This window comes from Lathyrus oleraceus, chromosome 7 (assembly GCF_024323335.1).
Source record: "Lathyrus oleraceus cultivar Zhongwan6 chromosome 7, CAAS_Psat_ZW6_1.0, whole genome shotgun sequence".
NCBI lineage: Eukaryota > Viridiplantae > Streptophyta > Magnoliopsida > Fabales > Fabaceae > Lathyrus > Lathyrus oleraceus.
The window spans coordinates 377,378,067-377,390,121 of NC_066585.1; the positions used below are offsets into that span (position 1 = coordinate 377,378,067).

Below are 12,055 nucleotides of genomic sequence, written 5' to 3' on the forward strand. Positions count from 1 at the left end.
CTTATTTTGTTCGGTAACTACGAAAGTAGAGCCGAAGTATAGTTGGGTAAGATCGAAAGCCGTCCAACTCTTAAAGATAAACTTGGTTAGTTTTAACTGGTCAAGAGTAGCGAAAGAATTTTGTCCGGTTAATTGGGATTCCTAACACTATTAGAAAATGATTTTGAAACTATTTTCGGACGCGTTTGTAGGTTTAAAATCCGGATCCTTGAGCGAAAGTCATGGATCCCTTTTAAGTTAAACTTTCCAAATCAAAATCACTTTTTAACTATGTCAAGGATTTAATTTCTTAAAAATAGGTTTACTACTTTAACGCGACAAGCACCCTTCATCTGTGACAATGGAGGGCATTAATTAGAGAGTAAACTCGGTTTTGAATACACGAAAGCGACAATTCCTGTTAAATTGATTCTTCTCTAAGTAGACAATATTGCCCTATAAATAGAACACCTGTTCCCGCTGTCCGGGCAGCGGACCCCCGGCTAACTCTGCGTAGTGTGATCGATCGTCGAAATTTAATTTGATTTTAATTAATTAAAGGAATTAATAATAATAATAATAATAATAAAGTGTTTATTATTATCTTGTGGTGATCGGTTATGGCCTTAGTTTTCCTTTGTTTTGTTTTGGGATTTTAAAATACGACCTGCGTGTCGTGCCTCTCTCTTAATCTCCCAAATGTAACTTCTTTTCTCATCTCACTCCCTCGTATGTAAAACGAGTTTCTTTCATGTAATGTAATGATATGAAGAAAGCAAAGAAGTCAGTGCCAAAGGAGGACAACCTTGAAGATCTTACTTGGAGAAGCTTAGATCGTTGTAGGTTAGCTTAGGTTCTCTCATTGGCTTGGGAGAACAATTGCGCTAGGGGCCATAACTGTTTCATTTTGTTTGTATGTATGTTGATGCATGTGAATGTATGTTGATGCATGTGAGAGACAATTTATATGATAAACAAGCCGGTGAGATCAGAAAAATTGCAATTCCCTCAAATTAAATATTAAGTTTATGCTTTCCAAGTTTTAACACTCATCAAGACTAGTAATGGATAATGTAGGTTTTGCCTACGCGAGGTGCATGATCTATATATTAGTAAGGTGCGATGGGATAATTGTAATATCCTACTGTTAAAACAATGGGTCAAACTTAAATAAACAAATTATAATAAGATTATATATATGTTTAGAAGCAAGAGTTGGGAATAATCCATATGATGGATTAGAATAAGGAGTTATTCACCCAACTGAAATTTTCGAGAGTTGTATGAGATACAATTGGAAGGAGTTCCTACCTAAATAACCTAGTTTTGTGTAATCCGCCTACGCGGACTTAGAACGAAGTGAAATATGGATCTCGACCCACTAGAAAATCTTCCAACGGGATTTTCCGAATCAAATGATGAGGGTCATTTGTTTTGAATAAAATAGTGGGAGCATATTTAATTAAAGGCCTAATTGAATATGTCAATGATACTTATATTTTCATTAATCCTTATGTAGATTACCATGACAGCAAACACCTCTAACAACATCCTGCGATCAATCCTTGATAAGGAAAAATTGTCTGGGACAAATTTTCTGGATTGGCACCGAAACCTGAGGATTATCCTCAAACATGATAAAAAGTTGTATGTCTTGGAGACACCTGTTCCTGAAGAGGAACCTCCTAGTTCTGCACCTAAGGCAGAAAGAGATGCTTATAAGAAGCATGTCGATGATGCCAATGAAACTGCTTGTCTCATGCTGGCTACCATGAACTCAGAATTGCAAAAGCAACATGAGAACATGTCAGCGTTCGATATGATCGAACACCTGAAGTTGCTCTATCAAGAGCAAGCAAGGCGTGAGAGGTTTGAAGTTTCAAAATCCCTTTTTCAAAGCAAGATAGCTGAGGGAGCCCCTGTAGGTCCCCATGTACTCAAGATGATTGGGTATGTGGAAAACCTTGAGAGATTGGGTTTTCCCCTCGAAAAGGAACTTGCAACTGATTTGATCTTGCAATCGTTGCCAGATAGTTTCAGTCAATTTGTCCTAAATTTCAATATGATTGATATGGACAAATCTCTTCCTGAACTGCTCGCCATGTTAAGAACTGTCGAGCAGAATCTGAAGTCAAAAGGGAAGTCCATTCTGATGATCGGAAATGGAAAGAGACAGAACAAAAGGCCCACTAAGCAGAGTGATAAGGGGAAGGGCAAGGAAGTTGCCAATCCCAGACCCACTGCTGCTTTGAAGCCTAGTGGAGGCATAACAAAAGAAGGCACCTGCTTCCATTGCGGTAAGTCCGGACACTGGAAGAGGAACTGCCCAAAGTACCTGGAAGATAAGAAGAATGGAGTAGAGACTTCAACTTCAGGTATTTTTGTTATTAATTTATCTACTTCTGCATCATGGGTATTAGATACTGGATGCGGTTCTCACATTTGTACAAATGTGCAGGAACTAAAAAGGAGTAGAGATTTGGCATAAGGTGAAGTCGACCTACGAGTTGGCTATGGAGCAAAGGTTGCTGCTTTAGCCATAGGAACTTTTGTATTGACTTTACCTAGTGGTTTAATAATTCAGTTAGAGAACTGTTATTATGTACTTGCAATTAGCATGAATATTATTTCCATTGCTTGTTTGGACAAGTTTGGTTTTTCATTTATAATAAAGAACAATTGTTGCTCAATTTATTTGAATGATATATTCTATGCTACTGCACAAATAAACAATGGACTATATGTCCTTGATCTTGAAATGCCTATTAATAACATTAATACAAAAGGGTGAAACCTAACGAGTTAAAACCAACTAGGTAAGAATATTAAAACTCTTCGATCAGATCGAAGTGATGAGTATTTAATCCTAGAGTTTGATGACCATCTGAAAGAGTGTGGGATCCTATCCCAACTTACTCCTCCTGGAACATCCTAATGGAAGGGTGTATCTGAGAGAAGAAATCGAACCCTGTTGGACATGGTCCGATCCATGATGAGTCACACCAATCTTCCAAACTCCTTTTGAGGACATACACCATTGACATCAGCTTACACACTTAACCGTGTTCCATCCAAAAGGTTGAAAAGACACCATATGAGATATGTAGTGGTAAGAGACCACATATGTCTTACATGAAGATTTGGGGTTGCAAAGTTTATGTGAAACGACAAATTTCAACTAAGCTTGAGCCCAAATCTGACAAATGCTTATTTGTGGGGTATCCTAAAGAAACAAGAGGATATTATTTCTACAATCCTTCTGAGGGCAAAGTGTTTGTCGCTCGAACTTGAGTTTTCCTAGAAAGGGATTTTATTTCCAAAGGAATCAGTGGGAGGAAAGTAGAACTTGAAGAAATTCAAGAATCACAAAGTATCGATACACCTATGGAGGAATTAGAGCAGGAAACACAAGTAGTTGTGTAAGAGCAACCTGCTCAAATAGAACAAGACCAACGTAGGTCAGGCAGGATACGTCACCTATCTGAGATATATGGATATCTGATCAAGGTGATGTATTACTCATGGATCAAGATGAGCCTGTGACCTACTCATGGAATCTTCGTTTTGATGAAACAATAAAACTGTATGGATTCATCAAGAACGAAGATGAGCCTTGTGTCTACAAGAAGGTTAGTGGGAGCATGATCGTATTCCTGGTATTATATGTAGATGACATATTACTCATTGGAATCGATATCCCTACCCTGCAACAAGTAAAGTCTTGGTTGGGGAAATGCTTTTCTATGAAGGACCTGGGTGAAGCAGCCTATCAGAATCTATAGAGATAGATCATGAAATGCTTGGCCTAAGTCAGAGTACATAGACAAAGTGCTGAGACGCTTTAATATGAATGATTCCAATCGGGTTATGTGTTTTGCTTAAATGATGGCACTATGAGCTTGAAAGGTTCAACACAAGATGCAGTTGCTGATTCTACAACTGAGGCCGAGTATATTGCTTCCTTAAGTGCAGCAAAGGAAGATGTTTGGATCAATAAACTTGGCATAGTCCCTAGCATTGTGGATCCCATTGGTCTCTATTATGATAACAGTGGTGTTATCGCACAAGCTAAGGAGCCTAGATCTCACCAACGATCCAAACACATACTTAGGCGTTGTGCGAAAATATGTAAAGTACCTACACTTGACAATGTTGCTGACCCACTGACAAAGCCTCTTGCGCAGCAGAAGCATGATGGCCATACTAGATCAATGGGCATACGGGATATGCCTGATTGGCTCTAGTTCTAGTGGGAGATTGTTGGTGTAAGCCCTAGAGGCCAATACTTTTGGTACTTGTATCGAATTATTTAATGGCATTTTCTTTATTATGGTTGATTAATAAAGTCCCTGGAATAGATAGTCCGTTTAATGTATTAAGGGTGACTTAATCATGAGAACACATTAAACATAAGGACACTATTCTTAAAGTATCCGTAGTCGAGCTTTAGTGTGAAGTGGGATAACATTAAAGCATTAAGACTATTATGTTTGTAGACTGATGATCACATCTCATGGATCATGGATAAGGAGTTATCAAGTCTTAAACATAGGTATGAATATTAGGAGTAATATTTATACCAGATTGACCCGCTATGAGAATACTATATAGAAAGTTATGCAAAGTGTCATAAGTTATTCTCATGGTGATAATAGTGTATACCACTCTTCGACCTGAAACCACTATGGATCCTAGATGTAGAGTCGAGTGCTTTATTGCTGATCCAACGTTGTCCGTAACTGGATAACCATAAAGACAGTTGATGGGTACTCCACGAAGCATGCTGAGGGACATGAGTGTCCTAGATGGAATTTGCCCATCCTGCGTAACAGGATAAATGTCTATGGGCCCAATATTGAACTGGACAAGGATGACACGGTCTATACCTTGTGTTCAATATAGACATAAGGGCAAAGGGGTAATTATACACATAATTTTTATCACAGGAGGTTTTGTCAGATCACATGACATTTTCGTGACTTGGGTAGTAGTGATGTGTTGCTAGATACCGCTCACTGTTTATTATGTTAAATGCGTGATTTAATATAATTGCCAACACCGCGAAAACTTATAGGGTCACACACAAAGGACGGATTGATGAGAGATAGAGTAACTAAGGAACACCGTAAGGTACGGTGCACTTAAGTGGGAGACGAAATATGGTAAGGTACCAAATACTTAAGTGATTTTGGGCATATTATAAGATATGGGCCAAAATACACTTAAGTGGGCTTTTTAGCTTGAAGCCCACACAAGTGGTTCTATAAATAGAACCCCTTGGGTAGAAGCATTGTCACTCCAATCCACTCAGATAGAAATTCAAGTAGAGACTTGGAATTTTGTTTCCCTCTTTCTCTCACTCAAAGCCTTCATTCATAACAGCTAGCACTGCGATTGAAGGAATCCGTTCGTGTGGACTGAGTAGAGACGTTGTCATCGTTCAACGTTCGTGATCGCCCCGTGGATCTGTATCAAAGGTTTTGATCATTATCAGAGATCTGCACCAAAGGTTTGAATCGCCACAAGAGGTAACGATTCTATCACTGATCATGCCCATTCGTAAGGATCACTAAATGGAGAAAATTTTAAATTCCACTGCACCTTGGATGTCAATTCTCCTTCAGTTATACATACGGCGGGCGCCTTGGTGGGGATGGCGGGCGCCACCTTTGTTGGCACGACCCCACTAAGGGAAGTCGGAGGATATTTTTGTCTTTGGCTAGCTTTTTAGAACTTCTATAAATAGGCGTTTTCACTTCACGAAAAGGCATCCAACTTAGTTCACAACACTAAGTTTAAAGTTCACCATTGTAAAAGTGATAATCCGTCACATCAGGGGGTTATCGATCTTGAGGTATAGTTAGGTTGGAGCACTGTACAAACAATCTTGCCGCTATTTTACTTTCCAGTGCACCAGATTAAAGTCTCTGATTTGGAGCAGGTTTCTTATTCAAGTTATTCGCATTTACATTTTATTTATCTTGCATGCTTTACTTTATTTATTTGCCTATCTCGCTTTTACATACTCGCTTATTTAACTTGCACATTTTATTTACTCGCCCTTTTTTAAACATGATTAGTTTTGCTATGTTGTTTCCTGTTTTCATGTTTGGCTAAATCTATAAAGGTTAGGACGTAAGGATCATCGTTAAGATGATACTCCATTATTTGTATCTATAGAAATGCTTTAGGGGCTGTTTTTATTTTGACATAAGTTTTCAGTGCTTATTTTGTTCGGTAACTACGAAAGTAGAGCCGAAGTATAGTTGGGTAAGATCGAAAGCCGTCCAACTCTTAAAGATAAACTTGGTTAGTTTTAACTGGTCAAAAGTAGCGAAAGAATTTTGTCCGGTTAATTGGGATTCCTAACACTATTAGAAAATGATTTTGAAACTATTTTCGGACGCGTTTGTAGGTTTAAAATCCGGATCCTTGAGCGAAAGTCATGGATCCCTTTTAAGTTAAACTTTCCAAATCAAAATCACTTTTTAACTAAGTCAAGGATTTAATTTCTTAAAAATAGGTTTACTACTTTAACGCGACAAGCACCCTTCATCTGTGACAATGGAGGGCATTAATTAGAGAGTAAACTCGGTTTTGAATACACGAAAGCGATAATTCCTGTTAAATTGATTCTTCTCTAAGTAGAAAATATTGCCCTATAAATACAACACCCGTTCCTGCTGTCCGGGCAGCGGACCCCCGGCTAACTCTGCGTAGTGTGATCGATCGTCGAAATTTAATTTGATTTTAATTAATTAAAGGAATTAATAATAATAATAATAATAATAAAGTGTTTATTATTGTCTTGTGGTGATCGGTTATGGCCTTAGTTTTCCTTTGTTTTGTTTTGGGTTTTTAAAATACGACCTGCGTGTCGTGCCTCTCTCTTAATCTCCCAAATGTAACTTCTTTTCTCATCTCACTCCCTCGTATGTAAAACGAGTTTCTTTCATGTAATGTAATGATATGAAGAAAGCAAAGAAGTCAGTGCCAAAGGAGGACAACCTTGAAGATCTTACTTGGAGAAGCTTAGATCGTTGTAGGTTAGCTTAGGTTCTCTCATTGGCTTGGGAGAACAATTGCGCTAGGGGCCATAACTATTTCATTTTGTTTGTATGTATGTTGATGCATGTGAATGTATGTTGATGCATGTGAGAGACAGTTTATATGATAAACAAGCCGGTGAGATCAGAAAAATTGCAATTCCCTCAAATTAAATATTAAGTTTATGCTTTCCAAGTTTTAACACTCATCAAGACTAGTAATGGATAATGTAGGTTTCGCCTACGCGAGGTGCATGATCTATATATTAGTAAGGTGCGATGGGATAATTGTAATATCCAACTGTTAAAACAATGGGTCAAACTTAACTAAACAAATTATAATAAGATTATATATATGTTTAGAAGCAAGAGTTGGGAATAATCCATATGATGGATTAGAATAAGGAGTTATTCACCCAACTGAAATTTTCGAGAGTTGTATGAGATACAATTGGAAGGAGTTCCTACCTAAATAACCTAGTTTTGTGTAATCCGCCTACGCGGACTTAGAACGAAGTGAAATATGGATCTCGACCCACTAGAAAATCTTCCAACGGGATTTTCCGAATCAAATGATGAGGGTCATTTGTTTTGAATAAAATAGTGGGAGCATATTTAGTTAAAGGCCTAATTGAATATGTCAATGATACTTATATTTTCATTAATCCTTATGTAGATTACCATGACAACAAACACCTCTAACAACATCCTGCGATCAATCCTTGATAAGGAAAAATTGTCTGGGACGAATTTTCTGGATTGGCACCGAAACCTGAGGATTATCCTCAAACATGATAAAAAGTTGTATGTCTTGGAGACACCTGTTCCTGAAGAGGAACCTCCTAGTTCTGCACCTAAGGCAGAAAGAGATGCTTATAAGAAGCATGTCGATGATGCCAATGAAACTGCTTGTCTCATGCTGGCTACCATGAACTCAGAATTGCAAAAGCAACTTGAGAACATGTCAGCGTTCGATATGATCGAACACCTGAAGTTGCTCTATCAAGAGCAAGCAAGGCGTGAGAGGTTTGAAGTTTCAAAAGCCCTTTTTCAAAGCAAGTTAGCTGAGGGAGCCCCTGTAGGTCCCCATGTACTCAAGATGATTGGGTATGTGGAAAACCTTGAGATATTGGGTTTTCCCCTCGAAAAGGAACTTGCAACTAATTTGATCTTGCAATCGTTGCCAGATAGTTTCAGTCAATTTGTCCTAAATTTCAATATGATTGATATGGACAAATCTCTTCCTGAACTGCTCGCCATGTTAAGAACTGTCGAGCAGAATCTGAAGTCAAAAGGGAAGTCCATTCTGATGATCGGAAATGGAAAGAGACAGAACAAAAGGCCCACTAAGCCGAGTGATAAGGGGAATGGCAAGGAAGTTGCCAATCCCAGACCCACTGCTGTGACAATGGAGGGCATCAATTAGAGAGTAAACTCGGTTTTAAATACGCGAAAGCGACAATTCCTGTTAAATTGATTCTTCTCTAAGTAGAAAATATTGCCCTATAAATAGATCTGTTTAGAAACAATTGGAGTATTTCCTAACTGATGTGAGTTACATCTGAGCCTGCATTTTATCTAAATTTATTTACTTCATCATTTTCACTTCAGTGTACTTGAACCTACTTATTTGACTACCTTAGATAAGCACCATAAAAATAGAATTTGATAGATTGACAATTTGGTCTCTGTGGGAACGATAATATTTCGTATTACTTTGACGTGTTCCGTATACTTGCGGATAGCATATTGCATAACACCCATCACTATTCCCTTTGACAAGCTTAAGGTTTTGTGTGAATCCCTGGTGGACTTTGAGAACATGAAGAGGAATGGAATAGACCTTACTGAAGAACTCAGAAAGCAAGGATGGGAAAACTACTTTCAAAGGCTCTATGATCCCGTTTATACATATGTGGTAAAATAATTCTGGCGTTTTGCAGACTCAAATGATCACTATATCATGTCATATGTTCTGAGGGTAAAAATCGTCATCAAAGAGATGTCCATCGCCTCCCTTCTGAACATGGAAAAGACAGGGGGAAGAAGGATTTACAATATTAACCCTATGGCAAAGTATATGTCCCAGGAAATTGCCTCAACCATCTTCAAATAGAACGTTGAAGGTAACTCCTCCAAGAACAAGGAACTTCACTAGAACCTCAGAGTCTGGCTGAAGATCATTCTGGGAACCATTCATCATCGCCCAACATCCAACTCTTATGACTATATCAACATTGATCAGAAGTGCATACTCTACTGCCTCCATAAAGGGCTCAAGCTGAATCTGCAGCGATTTTGTTCAAGTACCTGAGAGACTCTATAAGAGACACCAAAAAAAACATGAAGCCCAAAACCTAAATCCCTCTAGAAAGGATGATTTCTGACATTCTGATAGATAGCGGGCTGGTGGATCACCTGATTCACCACAATCTGATGGAGGATGTCACCGTTGACACTGGAAGGCCTCTAAACGCTCCCAATCTGAAGAGTATGGGGGTGATTGAGCAAATTCGGGTGAAACCCTCATTGGAAACCTCCTGGGAAGAACTTAAGGATCAGATGAAGATTCCAAATGGCCTCTACCTCTTCTCCAAAATTGATCCTCCAGAGGTTGTTGCACACTATCTGTAGGATCTGGCCAGCCAAGGAGTGGACATCTCAGATTTCTCTATGGATTGGATGCCTGAGCATCCACCAAACTTCATGAAGAGACAACGAGAGCCATTTGAGAAGTCAAAGAAGGCCAAGAAAGCAAAGCTGGGGGAACCTTCTGTATCAAGATCTCCGGTACCTCTGATCGAATCTCCAAGTAAGTCCTTGCCTCCTCACTCTCGCTCTGTAAAATTAAAGCAAATTTCTTCTTTCCTTCCCCAGACCTCACCCATTTATACACAATATGAACCCTCACCCACTACCACCAAACTCTCTGATACTCCCATCTCTAACCCACCATCACCTCCTTTTCAAAAATTTAACCTCTCCACCATAACCTTACCAGTCTCTGAAGATGAAATGCTTAACGAACCCATCTCACCACTCTCTTCAAAACCTTCATATCCACCTTAATACATCCTCTCATCTGACTCAGAACCTTCTGACCCCCAATCCCCCACCTTGGCTCAGCTTCAGGCTCGTGCCCTTGCCATACAACAACAATCTGAACCAGAATCTAACATGCCTCCACCATTTGAACAACCACCAATACCACCATCTGAACAACCAGCACCACCACCATCTGAACAACCACCAACACCACCACATGAACAACCACCAACACCACCACCCGAACAACCAACAACATCACCATCTGAAATTCCCATTATAACACCCTCCAAAAACATCATTATCCCTACCTCTGAACCTCCCGCTGATCTTACCCACACACCATCAGCATCTCCATCCCCCACTCCTGAACCAGAAACTACCTTCCCCACCCTAGAAGAAGCAATCTCTTTATTTGCTGAGTCTTCAGTGGCGAAGATCAGATCTCTATCTGAGAACTCTGGTATCAGTGACGATCCCTCTCCACTGAGGATTCACTGGAACATAGTGATCAAATGGATGACCTCTGAGGCTTTCAAACTGAAAGGCCTCTCTGAACAAGTCCGCAACCATTTTATCAGAGAAGCTGGAGAAAGGCTGCAGACACATCTGGTGAGAGAGGCAGAAGAGAAGCAGAAGAGATGACTCGTCTGGAAGAAGAGAAAAGGATCAAAGAAGCTGCAGAGAAGGTTGCTGCTGAAGCTGAAGCAAAAGCAAAAGTTGATGCTGAAGAGGCAGCACACATAGCTGCAGAAGAAGCTGCAAAGGAAAGAAATGATACTCTGACTCAGGGGGAGTCATCTCACTCTGACTTTGCTCCTCTTGTCCTGAAGACTATGGAAGAGCTGTAGAAGGAGCAACAGATTGTGAGAGCTAGACTGGATCAACAGGACTCCATCAACAACAATATTCAGAACCTGCTGACTCAGTTACTCCAAAGGATGCCTCCGCCTCCGAACCCTTAGGCACTTAGGCTTTTCTTGTTGCTTTCCTTATGTTTTCTGTTATGTATTCTGTGTTCTCTATTTTAAATTGCTGCTTATCTGTACCTGTCTTTATCATATATGAAAATTTTCCTTTGCCTACTCTTTTATGTGCTAAGTCTTTTTTAGTCTGACAAAAAGGGGGAGAACAAAAACAGCTCCGATGAAAATATATCTAAGCCTCTTGCTGCACTGCCCACATTAATCTCTTATGAAAACTCCAAGTTATACAGGATAACAACTAAGGTAAAAACTAGTTGCCACACAAGGAAAATCTGCTAAGAACTTCTGAAAAATCCTTATGATCTATCTCAGGGGGAGTCATCTCTCATCTGACTCTGAGACATTATTTTCTATTCTTGCTGATAGTATCATTGTTTCATCATCACTCTGAAGTTTTTGTAATCATAAAAAAGGGGGAGATTGTAAGAATAAAATTCAGTATCTACAATTCATCTCTAAGGTTTTGATGATAACAAAGGATGAAACAAAATGGTACCCTAACAAAATATATCTAAGTGTGCAGGACTATAATAAAAAAGAAGTCAAATAGACATATATCAGATACAGACACATGTTCAGAATGACCACTTAGAAGGTACGCAAGCAGAAGCTCTGACTCTAAACAAAGGAAGCGTACAAAGCTTAACGAAGAAAGAGATATCAGACACTCTAAAGAGGAAGAGCGCACTCTAGGATCTGAAGCTTTTACACTCTAACGTAATCAATCAGGAAGACATCAAGAACCTCTGAAGACAGTCAGCTGTAAGCAACTATCTAAAGATGTACTTGCTGAACAGAAACTCTGATGTCTGAACACTCTGATTCATAAACGATCACCAAAGACTTAGCTATGAAGACTTCTACTTATGGCAAGAATCTAATTTTGGAAGAAAGTTATAGCGCCCCAAACTGCTTTGGAAAGAACACAGAGATTAATGACATTAATCATCAATCATTGCCAAGATCCTTTTTGATCCAACAGTCTCTTCATCAATCCAT

The 12,055-nt window shown here is 39.2% G+C and overlaps 1 protein-coding gene across 1 annotated transcript; it reads left to right on the plus strand.

Moving 5' to 3' along the window:
• Positions 1-10,202: 10,202 nt before the first annotated feature.
• Positions 10,203-10,921, plus strand: LOC127103914 (uncharacterized). The gene is made up of 2 exons (XM_051041148.1): positions 10,203-10,577; positions 10,652-10,921. The coding sequence occupies exons 1-2, from the start codon at positions 10,203-10,205 to the stop codon at positions 10,919-10,921; spliced, it is 645 nt and encodes a 214-aa protein (XP_050897105.1).
• The last annotated feature ends 1,134 nt before the right edge of the window (positions 10,922-12,055 follow it).

What these genes read in the sequence shown, in the direction of transcription:
- LOC127103914 (XM_051041148.1), top strand. Translation starts at nt 10,203, where the DNA reads ATGCCTCCACCATTTGAACAACCACCAATACCACCATCTGAACAACCA. An exon ending in TGAGGATTCACTGGAACATA is followed by an intron (nt 10,578 to 10,651) that starts GTGATCAAATGG and finishes CCATTTTATCAG; the next exon opens with AGAAGCTGGAGAAAGGCTGC.